General features: G+C 38.8%; 1 protein-coding gene and 1 pseudogene across 13 annotated transcripts in view; one reads left to right on the top strand and one right to left on the bottom strand.

Annotated features, from left to right (window-relative positions):
• TRPM6 (transient receptor potential cation channel subfamily M member 6) overlaps window positions 1-16,136 on the top strand; it is a 192,318-nt gene that overhangs the window by 74,006 nt on the left and 102,176 nt on the right. For all 13 annotated transcript variants that reach the window (XR_012332562.1, XR_012332552.1, XR_012332553.1 and 10 more), the window contains exons 19-24: window positions 4,016-4,162; window positions 8,179-8,307; window positions 9,605-9,856; window positions 11,738-11,912; window positions 12,117-12,231; window positions 15,696-15,889. Coding sequence is in view for 1 of the 13 variants with exons in the window: in XM_073806224.1 (XP_073662325.1) it covers window positions 4,016-4,162; window positions 8,179-8,307; window positions 9,605-9,856; window positions 11,738-11,912; window positions 12,117-12,231; window positions 15,696-15,889 (1,012 nt within the window). In the remaining 12 variants the exon portion in view is untranslated. The remainder of the gene's footprint in view (window positions 1-4,015; window positions 4,163-8,178; window positions 8,308-9,604; window positions 9,857-11,737; window positions 11,913-12,116; window positions 12,232-15,695; window positions 15,890-16,136) is intronic.
• On the bottom strand, window positions 1,400-3,480 carry LOC117312746 (dynamin-like GTPase OPA1, mitochondrial pseudogene; annotated as a pseudogene).

Below are 16,136 nucleotides of genomic sequence, written 5' to 3'. Positions count from 1 at the left end.
TTCCCTTCCCTTTCCTTCCCTTTCCTTCTTACTTTTCTAAGCCTGATAGTTCCATTTGGGGTTTTCAGAGTCCAAGATGGCAAGTACATTCTAAACTCAATAGAGTGTGTGAGTTCTCCTTTGCAAAGCTGGGTTAGTCAAGGTGTCATAATTGCGATTGTACTGGTTAGATTATGTGGTTACTAAGTTTAGACCATTTCAATTTTTTTTTTTTAAGGAAAGAAGAAATGTAGTGCTTGCCTAACCCCATTAGAAATAGAAGGCAATCTTTATATGTGAGACATTCACATACATATGTTTGCCTTTATACTACTTCAGTGTTCATATTAAGTTTAATTAGCTTGTTGAAGTAAACAATGAAGGAAACTGTTTATCATCTATCTACAAACAAATATGTAAATATGTTGGCAACTTGGTTGCAAGTAGTGCTTTGGAAGTGGATGTAACTTCACTTTTGGCTCTTAGCGGTTTCATAGAAAGATAAGCTTTCACTGAAACTGAAGGCATTGCAGATAGTTGGAGCATTCCACTAAGCAGTTCTTCTTAAAGTGGAGACTCTTGGGGAAAGAACTCCTTCCTTGAGTGCCAATTAAATGTGCTCTTAACATTCAAAAAAGATAGTAAGCCCTCACAATTCCCTGAAAAATTAAATTTTGTCTGTAATATAGTGGTTCTCTTACAGCAATTGCTCACCTGGTGGTTTGGACATGGCCACATCAATTAATAATTCAACGAATATCTAATAGCTACCTTCCACAAGCCAGACAAGTTCTGGGGACATTTCATTAACTAAGGCAGATGCGGCCCCTGCTACTATGGAGCCTATAATCAGACAGACTATCCGTGATACCTCACCATTATTCAATTTAAAGCATTTATTGAAAAAGTGTTTCAAATCTGGTCTGTTACGAATGGATTATAATCATAGTAACAATGTTCTTTTATCTTTGAATTTAACTAAAGCAACAGTTTTGGATTATCTGCTTTGTGTTTAAAATTTTGTTAATCAGAGAATAAGGGGTAGAGGTAGCATTTGGTGGGACATACAAGTTTTCATAATGCTAATTAAGTATAATGTACTTGATTAGTTGAGGAACACAATTGGCATGTATTTTGGGGGAAAGCCAAAGACAGGAGGGACATAGATGCTCTTTTAGAGTGTCTTTGTGCTTTGTCGTCATGGTAATAGTGTGATAATAAATATGATGAAAGCACTGGTAATAGGAGAATGAAAGCCATTATTCTTTCTTAAAAATTATTTTTTATTTATTTAAAATTTTTATTCTATGATTATTTTATGTTCAGAAAGGTGGAATAGCAGAAGAAAAAAATGGAGGACAAAGACTTTGGAGTTTTCTTGTATGTATGCAGAGCTGATTATAATATGAGTAGGATTTTATTACAGTTTTTCCTGATGAAGGCCTTCAATAAATGCATCAAGTTTTCCTTGAGTTTCTCTAACTTTCTTGAGGTCCTCAGCCATTTGAACTTGTTTAGCAGTAAGCGATTTAACTTTCTTCTCGCTATCTTCAGCAAAATCTTCTAATACCTCTTTGACATTTTTCTCTAATTGCCTGACTTCAGGGTTTCTAAGTTGCTGCACTAAAGTATTTGTGGTGACAGCAAGCATGCATTGTATTTGACAAAATAGGACAACATCGTTGCATTCCTACTCAGAATCTACAAAATGCCATTGTTAGGAATGAAAGCCTCTTCAACAAAGGTTACAGTGATTTAGAGCTGTTTTTAAGAAATGTCTTCTCTAAACGTGGTGCCAAGTATCGTTAATCAAGCTCGGATCTACTTCTGCTCCTTGGGATTCAAGGTTCTTTTGGACTGTAGTTATCTCATCACTTGCAAGATAAGCTGGGTGTTCCTCATTACATTTCAGCGTCTTCTCCAGTTCATGCTTGGTTTCATTGTGAACACACTGTTCTTGGGTCTGATTCTTCCAATGTAACCACCTCTTTTCCCAATCTGGACCTTCCATATTTCAGCTGCATTTTCAGTATCCTTAAGATGAGCCTGAAGAACCTCTTCCATAAAATAAATAGCTGCACCTCACTGCTGTTTATCAGACATGGACTGGTCTTCTAAAGCATTGTGTTGAATAACCCTCAAGCTGTCCTCCACAAAATCATTCCACTTCTGGTGTTTAAATTTCTTCCTTAACAGCCTCTTTAAATTTATCAAATATGTTATCATGCTCTTTTCCTTTTGGTTCTGTCATGAAGTGGGAAAATTCTTCCTGTAGGGTCTCCCAAGCAACCTCGATCGCTTTATTAAGAAGCTGTTTATCAATTCACTGTTTAAGCTTGATATCCACTGTAGTATTAAAAGTCCCTGAATTCATGGTCTGTGTAGCTGGAAGATGGATGTTTTCAATCACATGAGTTGATACTCTTTCCCACAAAGATTGCTGAACAATTTCCTCCCAATGTTTTGGTGTAATGTGGCTCAGACTGATAACTTCATTGAGGATTTCATTTTTAGTTTTTTCAAACAGTTTTTTCCGGTCAAGTTCTCGCAGGCGAGGATAGTTATTCTTCTACTCAGTTTCAAGGTTAAAACGTGTTGCTTTGAAACTATCAGCCTGTTGTTCAATTGACTCCCATACCATTTTCCAAAAGTCCAACACAACAAAGCTTCAATTTCTTGTAGTCATCTGGTGTGCCTTTAGCATGCTTGTCTTTAGGAGTTTTGAATTCCAAAAAAAATTTTTTTTTTTAAACTTCCTTCCTTCCTTCCTTCCTTCCTTCCTTCCTTCCTTCCTTCCTTCCGTCCTCGTTGCTGCACGCAGGCTTTCTCTAGTTGCAGTGAGCAAGGGCTACTCTTCGTTGCAGTGTGTGGGCTTCTCATTGCGGTGGCTCCTCTTGCTGTGGAGCACGGGCTCTAGGCGCACAGGCTTCAGAAGTTCGGGCACACCAACTCAGTAGTTGTGGCTCGTGGGCTGCAGAGCGCAGGCTCAGTGGCTGTGCCGCACGGGCTTAGTTTCTCCGCGGCATGTGGGATCTTCCCAGACCAGGGCTGGAACCCGTGTCCCCTGCATTTGCAGGCGGATTCTTAACCACTGTGCCACCAGGGAAGCCCACATTTCCTGTTAAAAGATTAAAACCACAGAGAAATCTATGAAGTAGGGTGATATCTCTTTTTCTTCTCTTTCATAATCCCTAAGTTCCCACTTCTCGAAAGCAACCAGGGTGCAAGTGCTTTTTTTTTCTTTCTTTCTTTTCCTTTCTTTTTTCTCTCTTTCTAACAGCTCTTCTATGTAGATACCTCTGTAGTCACATTTATGCAACCACTTCCTTGTCACACAGATACTCATTTCTCACCACCTACAACTGTTAACCCCTTTAGGCTGGCCCATAACTTTTGAGAAACTGATGGAAGATGCTTTCCCTAAAAAAATGCATGCACAACACAAATACCTGCATATAATTGCAGGAGGTTCAAGGAACTCCAGAAGCTCAGAGAGTCCATGAGCTTCAGGTAGAACCTCTGTTATAAATGAGTGGAGAAGCTGTCAAAGACAGAATCCTCAAACTAACACTGTGCCTGACTTCCCTATAATTTGGGAAAGATGTTTCAGCATTATGTGTCCATTTTGTCCTCCTGAATTATGGAAATAATTCTATTCTCTGTTATTGATTTCATAAGGATTTTATTAATATCCTTAGGTTCCAAAATTACTGATAAAGGAGATTAAAAAGAACAGGAAGAGGGACCATTTTTAAATGCCTGGAACTACTCAGTTTGACTAGGTTTTCCTGTGGGAGACTCAGCTTGCTTTTCAGAAATACGCTGTTCTCCTTACCCTGTCAAAGATTGATACAATACATGTAGTTTTCCTTCCGTTCAAGACTAAGATTGTAATTTGTCAGGTGGGTGCCCAGTTAATTTCTAATATTTTTACTATATTTATGTATTTATGAAATATATAATATTTTAGATACTTGTAAATGTCAGTATTTTAGTTACGCCTCTGACAATAAATGATCGTTTGCTCATTTTACAGAAAGACTATGATTTGGAAAGTGGCCCTGATGAGAAACCAGATGAAAATCAGCACTTTGATTTGAAGAGTGGGCCCCAAAGCCTCCCATGGACCAGGAAAGTCTATGAGTTCTACAGTGCTCCAATTGTCAAGTTTTGGTTTTATACGGTTGGTCTCATTTCAAAAATTACATATAGTATTCAGGATGGTTAATTGCTAATGATAATGTTGATAATGATATTGCCTGATTTACCAACTTGTAATAAAAATGTAAAAAGTACACTTAAAAAAAAAGGGAGGGGGCTTCCCTGGTGGCGCAGTGGTTGAGAGTCCGCCTGCTGATGCAGGGGACACGGGTTCGTGCCCCGGTCCGGGAGGATCCCACATGCCGTGGAGCGGCTGGGCCTGTGAGCCATGGCCACTGAGCCTGCGTGTCCGGAGCCTGTGCTCTGCAACGGGAGAGGCCACAACAGTGAGAGGCCCGCGTACCGCAAAAAAAAAAAAAAAAAAAAAAAGGGAGGAATGACAAAGAAGGTAGGGAAGAAGATTGGAGGGAGGTGAGAAAAAGTGAGAGCAGATCTCCTACTTTGGGAGTGAAGGCTCAAGCATTCTTCGTTTTCTGAGTGCTTCCAGTTAACACAGCTGGGACTCAGAATCTGAAACTGTGTGGAAAAATAGAATGAGCAATATGGTTGTAGAATTAAGTGATGGGAGTGGATTCTTTTCCCATCTTGGGCAAAAAATCAGCAGTTGAATTGATTTTTTCTTTGTAGGAATAATGTGTAATATAGACCAAAAAATTCAAGTGTTTGTTTTTGTCTTAGTTGAAAATGCTTCTAAATATGTAGAGGACAAGAAAAATTTTAGAAGTTGAATTGTGTAAACAAATACTAAATCTATCATGGATGGGAGAGATACAGAGAAAACAACTGTACACTAAATGTATTGAGTGCTTTTCACATTTATTTAACAGTATTTATTTTTCTAATGCTAACCTATAGTTAGTTAAATTGCTCAAGATTGTATATTTCTAAAACATTTTGAAGTGATTATAAAAGGATATTTGTCTAAATGTGTTATATTTCAAAATATTTACTTGCCCAACCACACACTTATTTCATATACTTATTCAATAAGTACATAGCTCTGAATAAATTTTATCTGTTTTCAAAAATAAAATCTTCATTCAGATGATGAGATTTCACCGTTTTTGTGAATATGGAAATACTGTATTTTCTGTATTTTGTGAATACAGAAAATCCTAGAGACTCTGATAGTAGCTTCGAGAGAGTTTAACCATAGTCACATCATTGGGTAAAAAGTATTCAACTATTTCTTTCCTTAGACATTTCTAGCTTATGAACTCTTAGAGACAGTAGTAAAGCTAAGCAAGTGGAACAACAACAACTACAAAAATAGCTAAGGATGGTGTTAGCAGTGAGCACGGGCATTTTTAGTCATGGCTGTTACATTGCTAGGTTAGGGTACGTGTGCTTTATTGAAGCAGTGTCTTGTTATAAATGCTATGATGAAAAAGAAATGTAAACATTTTTGGATATCTTTTTAAGAATTGGAAGGAAAAAAAAAGAGTCAGAAGCAATACCACCAATATCTACAGTGATTTAGTGCCTGGCCACCATGAAAACAATGTAAAACATGACTGCTTAATCGTATAAATTTATTTAAATTATGTTCCTAAGAGGTCATCAAATATATTAACCCTTGAAACATAGACCTAGAGAAGTATAGAATTAATAGAATTTACTTTAACTTTTTTATATGCTTCTCTACTAAGCTTCTTAACTCATAGGCAATGCTAATACCCATTATGCCTGCCTGAAATATCACCTATTGTATATAATATCAAATGGTATAGTCAGAAGTGATTTCAGCCATTCTCTATGTAGAACTAAGCTTAGAAGAAGACTTATTAAACTTAGGTAGAGCTCAAAAAGATACGAGAAATAGGGATCCAGGTTAAAATAATACGATTCTTGTGAGAAGGAACACACACATAGGCACTTTTCTCTCTGTTGAGCTGGGATTTTTTTTTTTTTTCTTTTTTTTTTTTGCGGTACGTGGGCCTCTCACTGTTGTGGCCTCTCCTGTTGCAGAGCACAGGCTCCAGACGCACAGGTTCAGCAGCCAGGGCTCACAGGCCTAGCTGCTCCGTGGCATGTGGGATCTTCCCAGGCAGGGGCACGAACCCGTTTCCTCTGCATCGGCAGGCGGACTCTCAACCACTGCGCCACCAGGGAAGCCCTGATCTGGGATTTTTAATACGTGTTTATTAGCTAGCACTGTGCATTGTCTCTGAAGCTATTGAAAAGACTGCACCGTCTCATGAATTGTTGGTGATTGTGGAAACTGATAAAGCCTTTCTGGCAGGCAACTTAGTAATATGTGTCACAGTTTTAAATGTGTGTGTAGTTAGTCTACTTCTGGGAATTGTAAGAAGATAAGAATGTTAGATAAGATCACAAAGCTATTAATCACTGTGTATCTGTGTGTACGTGTTTGCTGTGTCTTAATTCTTTGAATAGACTGGAAATCTAGGTTTAATATACACAGTAATTAAACATACATTTCTTGAATGTCTATCATGTGTCAGGCTGAGTGCTTAAGTGCTGTAGATAAAAACGTCAACAGTCTTTAACTACAGAGACTCACAATTGGACAATACATTTCCAATAACCAGAAATTTTTTTTTAGGAAAAAAACAATCAAATTTTATTCTTTTTCTAGCACCCAGAGATAGCAATTCTTAACATCTGCTTTCAACTTTTTTCTATCCAAATATTTTCAGATTTTTTCACAAGTGAGATCATAGTGTACACAGCAGTTTTAAACCATTTTAACTTAACAGTTTATCACAAATGCTTAAAATTCACTAGAAGGATTATGCTTAATGTTTATAAATGCGTTTCTATCTTTTACATATCTGCATCTCATGGATGTGCAGTTTATGTAAAAATTCCCTTTTGTATCTTGTCTTCTTTCTCCTTCTATTATACTAATGTATACTTTTCTGGCTCTTTAACCTCCAGCCTCTAAGCTTATTTTATTTCTGTTCTGCCACTTCCAAATGGAAAACTGTTTCCTCCTTTATCTGCTTATCTGGAAATGGTGTTCATCCTGCAAGACTCAACTGATATACCTCTTTCTCCAAGTCTCAAATCCAGCTTTATCCTCTGCATTCCTGTCATGCCTTTAGCAGACTTGCATTATGGAAGTTATCATACTCTGTACGCAGTGGCATCGGCCTGCGTCAGAGATCACACTCCACCAGCCTGGCAAGTGGCATTAGTGAAGCATTTTCCTGCAGGTCTAGGTTGAATACTCTGGGCAGAGCAGCCTCTAGGTGGCATAGACTGGTTTGAGAACTCCTCACTTACGGAAAGCTCAGGACCATGAAACAGCTGCCTGGCTAAGTTCTGTAATCTGCGTAGGCCCAGTGAGTCATGTGTTAGAAGACGTGAGCCCAGACCATAAGTGGTAACCAGAATATTTTAATCAGCAATAGTAAATATCACAATTTATTATATTTGAAAATAAGCACCTACTAACACTGCTCCTTTGGCATTCTTGGGACACACGTTTTCTTTTTTTTTTTTTTTGGGGGGTATGCGGGCCTCTCACTGTTTTGGGGTCTCCCATTGCAGTGCACAGGCTCCGGACGCGCAGGCTCAGCAGCCATGGCTCACGGGCCCAGCCGCTCCGCGGCATGTGGGATCTTCCCGGACTGGGGCACGAACCCGCATCCCCTGCATCGGCAGGCGGACTCTCAACCACTGCGCCACCAGGGAAGCCCACGTTTTCTTTTTAAATGGAGGGGAAGGTGTGTGATTCTCTCTTGGCTTGCTGTTGGCCTGACTGTGTCCATGCCGGAATGTGCAGGGTTCTGAAAATTGTGGTCAGGAGTCAACAAGATGTGACCATGCCCATTTCCATGCATTTGAGAACAGTGATCTTTCCTTCCACAAATTCCTAAAATAGAAAACTGTGGATTCCTATGCCTTCTTTGATAATTATGTCATCAATAATCAGAGGGTGGTCCCACTTATATTTTCATGCTATCATGGTGAAGTTCATGTGTGTGTTTCTGTTCATTTGGGTCCATGTCTGCTTGGCATCCTCCATTATGACTCTCACTCATGGCCAGGGAATCCATGTCCCCCTCACAGATGGTGTATTTGGCATTCCTCATGCTGTTCACTTACACCGTGTTGGTGGAGATGCAACCCCAGCCCACCGTGCAAGAGTGGCTCGTTATCATTTACATCTTCACCAATGCCATTGAGAAAGTCAGGGAGGTGAGTTATCCCTTCTACCTTTGTCTTCTACATACCTCTGCTAGACGTGTTCTGCGCTTGGGTGATGAAAATGGAGAGGTCAAGCATGAGGGTGAGTCAGGCAATGATCCTGATTTGTATGCTACAGGAAAGGTAACTAGGGGGAAAATTTCTGATCTCAACCTTTTATTGTTGCCAAATACTTTCTGTTGGTTGCTGCTCTTTGAAAGCAGTTATTTTAGGGGACATCTTAGTGCGTTTATCAGTTCTAGAGTGATGGTATCTAGTTGTTTATAGACCCTCCAACTATTTGATTCCCCAAAAGTGTTTTTTTTTTAATAAAGCTGATGTTTTTTTATAGCCTAACATTACTTGCATATTATTGCGTTCATGTCACAGAGTGTCACATAAATGGCTAAAGTTGTGCAATGTGTAAAGAATTCATTTATAGTTTTTGAAAGTTCTTACTAAACATTTTTGAACATTTAAGATAAAAATCCCTCTGGGGCAAGTAGTCCAAGAAACAAAACTTTTCATTTTTAGTTTGCAATGAGTCACTTAAAACAAAAGAAAAGGAATGAATATTCCTATCCAGTTATAACTGCAATCACATACCGTATGACTTAGGCTGTTTTAGATATCATTGTATATGTATCTCTCTCTACCTCTGTGCATTTACATACAATGATTTTGTCCTAGAGCTGATATGACCAACCTTGTATATTATGTAGAAAACAATTCAGCAGAAAAACCTTATCCGAATTCTACCATTTTTATTATGCTTCAGGGAAAATAGCTTTTTACTGTTTTACATTTAAGTTTGTCTGATATTCTGTTGCAGGGGTAATTTCTTATAATAGTGAATTCTAATATCACGTTCTGAGTAATTTGCTAACTACTCACTAAATTGCAGTAGTGGGGCCAGATTACAGGATTCTCTGGTTTCTTTGCACTAGGCTATATGTCATGAAATGGAATTGCAGCTATATTCCATTGCAATATTGAGTTTTAAATGTCTTGGTGTTTCCCTGTGTTGGTTTAGGATTAATGAAAGCTAGAAAAACTTTTCTTTTTTAAAAAAAAATCTGGTTCGTTTTTAAATAGCTGGCCAGTACTAACAGTGAGATTAAACTACATTTATAGAATTGTTTAAATAATTCATTCCCCAAGGATAACTTACATCTCCAAAATCCCCTTATGAGCTAAGGTTTGGCATGATTCCAAATACTCCTTAAAAGAACAGTTGACGTATTAAAGATCATATTGATCTTGGGTTATAACCCATTCTTTAAGTTTCCCTCTTTCTTTCATCTTTTAGGTCTATATTTCAGAACCTGGGAAGTTTACTCAAAAGGTGAAGGTATGGATTAGCGAGTACTGGAATCTGATGGAAACTGTGGCTACTGGCCTGTTTTTGGTGGGTTTTGGCCTTCGGTGGGGTGACCCTCCTTTTTACACGGCGGGAAGACTAATATACTGCGTCGACATCATATTCTGGTTCTCACGGCTCCTGGACTTCTTTGCTGTGAATCAACATGCTGGTCCCTATGTGACCATGATTGCAAAAATGGTGAGTCTGCTGTATAATCTGGTGTTCTTTTAACAGTTCTACTTAATTTCATGGTTCACATACATTGGTTTAACTTCTGAAATTATTTAAAGAAGCACACACGTCATCCCCACTTTCCTTATAACCATAAATTCATATATAACAAATGTCCTTGGATAGCATATTGGGTAATTGATTACAATACTCAGCTTACCCTTTTCGTTAGGGCCAGATGATGGGGGGTTGAATCATATTTGTCTCTGAGCACAGTAATTCCTGAGGGCCAGATTTATGTGAGGCTACCACCAATAATATTTGCTGCTGAAATATTGATTTGTCTTTTTATCTCTCCACCCCCAGCCAACTCTTAAATAGTGATTACTGTGGGCCACAGATTGTTCTGAGTACTTTGTATGTATTAACTCATTTAATCTTCAAAACAACTTTACGACATGGGTACTATTATTATCCACATTTTATGTTCAAGGAAATGGAGTTCAGGTAAATTTCCCAAAGGCGTAAGTCAGGGAGCCAGGATTCAAATCTGGGCCACCTGGCTCTGTCTGCCATCTGAGCTCACTGTGCACTTGTATTAGCCCTGTCCAACTGGCTTTGCACAGGACCTAAGAAAGACAGTACCTCAAGATCATCTTTGCTTTTTCTTCTGGAATACTCACTGGCAGAGAAGGGGCAAGTTCTTGAGAAGGAAAGGTATCGTTGAAACAAAGGAAGAAGACAGAAAAGGGAGAACCTCCAGGATTCCAAAGATAGATTTTTTTTATTTTATACTTTTCTCTTAGACCAGCAATATTTTCTCTGGACTTGGTGACATTGGTATTAATTCAGTAGGTTATGCTGAGGTAATCACTGTATCTCAGTGACTTAGCACAAGTTTATTTCTCCCTGATACAAAGATTGATGTATGCTCATGGAGGCCGCCCTCTACCCAGTGACTCAGGGATCCCAAATCATTCCATCTTGGGACATAGCTGTGTCAACATGTGGCTTCTGAGGTTTCCTATGACAGGGAATAAGAGGGATGGAGAACATCTAACAGCTTTTAACTGCTCTGGACGGGAAGTGACTCAAATCACTGTTACTCCACAGCCCAGTGGCCAGGAATAGGTCAGGTAGCTCCTGCCTCATGGAAGGGAAGCTCATGGAATATTCACGGAGTATGTCTCTGCCACAGGGAACAAGTGGGTTGAACTGATGTACATTTAGTAATTGAAATGAATTATTTAAAAGAGCCTTTAGAAAATTACAGTACATGTGCTATATATACATGTGTGTATAGTACATGTGTGTTCTGTATGTGCTCCATTGTGCATTATAACAATCAGGCTTACTTTGAATACAAAGACTATGTGTTTGTGAGTTAATGAACCACTGGATTTAACAAACATCATTTTATAGTTGTTTTTGCATCTTTAAAAAAAAAATTCTTCACTTCATTAGGATATTCAGTACCTTGGAGCAGATTCTTGGTCTGATCAATTTCTCAGACTCTAACTCCTGAAGATAATCCTGGGACTAAGGAGCCATTTTACTAATTTGAATATCCCTATTTTTTTTCTTTTTCTAACCTCTGATGAAAAGTTAGATATTAGTTAATCAAACGCTATTCATATTGCATCACATCTTAAAAAAAGAAGCACAGATCCTCTACAGTTAGCACACTTAAATTACTCCATAGACTACATTGACATGAAACATATACTGTGCAGAGAAAACAAAATGTGTTAGCCAAAGGAAATCCAGCTATTCATGGACTAGGCATTTTGGTCAATGACTAGACAGTCTTATTATTGGCAGGTGTAATTATGATGGCTGCAGGTGTTTGATTTGTTTTAAATTTCAAATCTGTGGTAAACTTCTGGCTGTGCTGTGCTTTTTTTGCAGACGGCAAACATGTTCTACATCGTGATCATCATGGCCATCGTCCTGCTGAGCTTTGGAGTGGCGCGCAAGGCCATACTTTCACCAAAGGAGCCTCCATCCTGGAGCCTTGCTCGAGATATCGTGTTTGAGCCATACTGGATGATCTATGGAGAAGTCTATGCTTCAGAGATAGATGGTACGTAGAGGATTCCACCACCATGCAGCAATTGAACCTTTGTAGATACTCAGAGTAATAAAGAACCCTGGAAAACAACCATCTGAATCTTAAAAATGTCAAGAGTTTGTGGTATTCTGCTAAGTCAATATGCTAAATATTTGTCTAGAGTCATAGGACCGTGATTCACCTTATCTCTCATTCTTTTAAATTCTTTATTTGTAGTTTGTTCAAGCCAGCCGTCCTGCCCTCCTGGTTCTTTTCTTACTCCGTTCCTGCAAGCTGTCTACCTCTTCGTGCAATATATCATCATGGTGAACCTGTTGATTGCTTTCTTCAAGTAGGTTATTTTAATCAAACACAGTTATTTTGTATGAATCAAAAATGGGTGCAGGTATTTTGAAAGATTCACATGTAACCTTTGTTTTTTGTGTGTTTCATGTCTAATTACTATGGTTTTAAAATATGGGCATGGAACTACTGGCAGGAAGGCAGCAGAATATGAGAAGAGAAAAAACAATAAATAGAGAGTGTAGTAACAGCGGACTGAAAGGAGATCATACACTGTAATTAAGCAATAATTTGGAATCGTGGAGAGTAACAATTGACGAGGCTGAAAGTTGGTTAAAGGGTCCTTGATAACTTCCCTTCATTGGCTCTCAGTATATCTCATTCTCTGTTTTCTTCTAGATCACTTTTCACTTCTTCTCAGTCTTCATCATATTCTCTTCAACCTTTTAACATTGGAATGTCCCTGGGCCCAGATGTTTGTTTTGTTTACACTTTGGTGATCTTGTTCAGTTTCCTGTATATGTATACTGACAAATCCCAACTGATATCTTCAGCCTAGATCTCTTTCTTGAACTTCAGTTCTGTAGATCCAGCTCTCCTGTTCCATTACCAGTCAGATGTATAATATTGGGTTGGCCAAAAAGTTCGTTCGGGTTTTTCCATAACCTGTTATGGACAAACCCGAATGAACTTTTTGGCCAACCCAATAGATTTCTGAACTTTCAAATGTCCAAATTCTTGATCTCCCCTCTTTCCCAACATACACTTATTCTGCTTGTAGTCTTTCCCAAATCTATAAGGAAGACCACATGTTTCTGTCAAAGCTTCATCTTTCCCATTGTTCGGACCAAAAACCTTGGCATTCTTAATGCGTCCCATATTTCTAGCTCTAGACTGTCAGGAATACCTGTTGACTCCATCTTCAAATAGATCATCAGTCCAACCGCCTCTCACCACCCCACTGCTACTACCACAAAGCCTCCTAGTTTATTTCTCTGCTTCTGTCTTTGGCCCCTATATTCTGTTCTCAACACAGTAGCCCTAATGACACTTAAATTTTTTAAATTACTTAATTAATTAATCACTCTATTCCCTAATGACCTTTAAAACATATGTCAGATGATGTCACTCATCTGCTCCAAACCATTCAAGGTTTCCCATTTCCTTCTGGGTAAAAGTCAAAGTTTCTACAATGACCTAGCTTCTCTGCTACTTCTCCAATCACCCATCACACTACTATTCCCCGAATCCATGCCTCTCCAGCCACACTGGCCCCTCACAGTTTTTCAAACAACACAGGGGTGTTTGCAGTTGCTGTTCCCTCTGCCTGGAATGCTCTTACCCCAGATATCAGTGTGGTCCATTCCCTCACCTCCTTCAAGCCTTTGCTCAAATGTTCCCCTCTTTAATTAGCCATAACCTAAGGATATTATTTAAAAGTGCAGCCCCCTTTCCTTCAAGCATCTCCTTGGCATGCCTGGTCCCCCTTACTCTTCTTTCTTTATACTACTGACTTATATATACATTTTATAATTTATCTCTATATTGTGTTTTCCCCCCGTTTATCTCTTATACTGGAATATAAGCTCCACAAGAACAAGTTTTTTTTTTGGTTTTGTGGGGGGTTTTTTGGCCATTTTTTGCCCATGAATTTATCCCAGGCCCTGAAAAGAGTGCCTGGCACATATTTGTTTAATGGATGAAAGAAATCAAGTGAAGTGATGGGAAGAAACTAGTATTTTCTGAATGCCTCTTTTATGCCAGACACTCTACTAGGTATTTTATTCATTAATTATCTCACTGAAGAAAGATAGATAAGAAAAGGGAAATCAATGCATAGAAGTTAAGTAAAGAAAGTAGAGGAGATAAAGGCTGAAGGCAAGCAAAATAAATCAGAACACACACAAAGAGGACTGTTGTTGCGTATATATGGGGAAAACATACTTTTTTGCTTGTTACAAGATTATGTGATAGCTCTCATCTCCCTTTAGCCTCACCATTTTATGCACTTGTAACATTTGCTCGTGTTTAATTACTGTAGCTATTTTTTTGACATTTCAAATAAGATTAGGAGTGGGTATGAGATTTTTGTTTCTCAAAAACGGCAGGTGTCAAAAGGGAGGCTGACAAATCCTCCCACAGGCTAGTCTTCTCACTGAGATGAATACACTGAGGACCGTACAAGCTGAGCAACCCCAGATTGGACTACTTGTCCAGAGGCCCCTTTCCAGATTCTGTAATTACAAAGAACCTGAAATACACTGTGAAGATCGCCACCTGCTGGTGGGCAGGCTGTGATCACACTTGCAGTGGGAGTAACATGTAATTTTGGTGGCCCTCAAACTTGATTGTGCAGAATTACCTGGAGGACTCACTGAGACACAGATCGCTAATTGGGTCGTTCTGGATAGGGCCCAAGAATTTGCATTCCTGACCTGTTCTCAGGTGATGCAGTGCTGGTGGCTCAGTGACTGCACTTTGAGAACTACCGTTAAACTCAGTCAGTCGTCAATGTTTCCTTCATCTACTTTATGAACTCTGAAACTTCCCTCCTCCTCTCGTCCTAAGCTGGCTTTCTCCAGGATAGTTCGGGTTCCTTCTCTTTATCATTACTGCAGTTTAGGGTTACCTGCATTTTTATTTGCTAAATGTGGCTGCCCTTCTCAAGTACTTCTCTGCCATCTTTCTCTAAAGAAAATAAATTACATATTAGCCTAAGCAAAATATTAAGATGGATATTCCATTGTGTCCTCCCCACCCATATCATGTTATAGACTTAAAGTTAAATAGTTAAGGGTGAATTTGTTCCACTCACCACAACTTCTATTACAAGTTCTATAATATCAACATATTTACTGCACTATCCGCATATTATAATTGATTAAAGGGAGAAAAATCCCAAGGTGGCCTACCAATAAGGAGTCACTTTTATTGTAAGGTTAATATAAATAATTGATCTAGCTGCTGAATCGAAGCTCTTCTTATTGACTTACTTTAGGATGAATTGATTTTTCTTCCATCTCTTCTTCTTCATTAATATTCTTTCGTTTGAATGTTTTAAGGAGGATTATTCTAGCACTTGTCACATTTGACATTAGGAGAATCTCTTCCTAAGGTTGATGATATAGAGGGACATTAAAGCTATTTACCATGAATGATGAGTTATGGACTGAAAAGACCCTCTTATGTGAGAAGAGATGGTGAATCAAGAATAATGTTACTTCCAGAGGACAGTTCTGTTCATTGAATTTAAACTGTTGGCATTTTCTTCTCTCTGATTGTAATTTCTGCCTTTTGCTTATTCTGATTAGCATATTTTAATGTAGAAGGTGATTAATGTATGTTGTTTGGTGGAAGAAGAATCGTAAATGCAATGGATATTATTTTTATTGGCTAACTACCGTCCATGTCAGGCGAACCAATCATAAAAGTTGGAAAATAAAGCAATAATCTAACTGTTATGTTTCAGGATTCCATATTAAAACACTGTCCTTCTCTTACTACAACTTACAGTAACGTTTACATAGATCTGAAATCCATTTCAAATAACCTGTGGAAATACAATCGCTATCGCTACATCATGACCTACCACGAGAAGCCTTGGCTGCCCCCGCCTTTTATCCTGCTGAGTCACATTGGTCTCCTCCTTCGCCGTCTTTGCCATCACCAAGTTCCAAATGACCAAGAAGAGGGTGATGTTGGATTAAGTAAGTTTTCATTGGTGGGGCAGGAGGAAGAGAGTGCAAGAGTGGAGATCCAAGGTGAAGACACCTGGAACGTTGTCGATTAAATTCAGGGCACAGGATGGAAGGCTCTGGGAGTTAACTGACCAAAGAGTATCAGCTGAGCACCTGGGTCTAAGTAAATGCACGGATCTCATTACGTGGTTGTACCTTTCGCTAAAAGTAGCTGATACTTTGAAAGAAAGGAATAGGTAGGAACAGAATCTCTGCT

This window comes from Tursiops truncatus, chromosome 6, assembly GCF_011762595.2.
Source record: "Tursiops truncatus isolate mTurTru1 chromosome 6, mTurTru1.mat.Y, whole genome shotgun sequence".
Classification (NCBI taxonomy): Eukaryota; Metazoa; Chordata; class Mammalia; order Artiodactyla; family Delphinidae; genus Tursiops; species Tursiops truncatus.
Note: the sequence above shows the minus strand (reverse complement) of the source record. Positions and strands in the feature narration are given on the sequence as shown.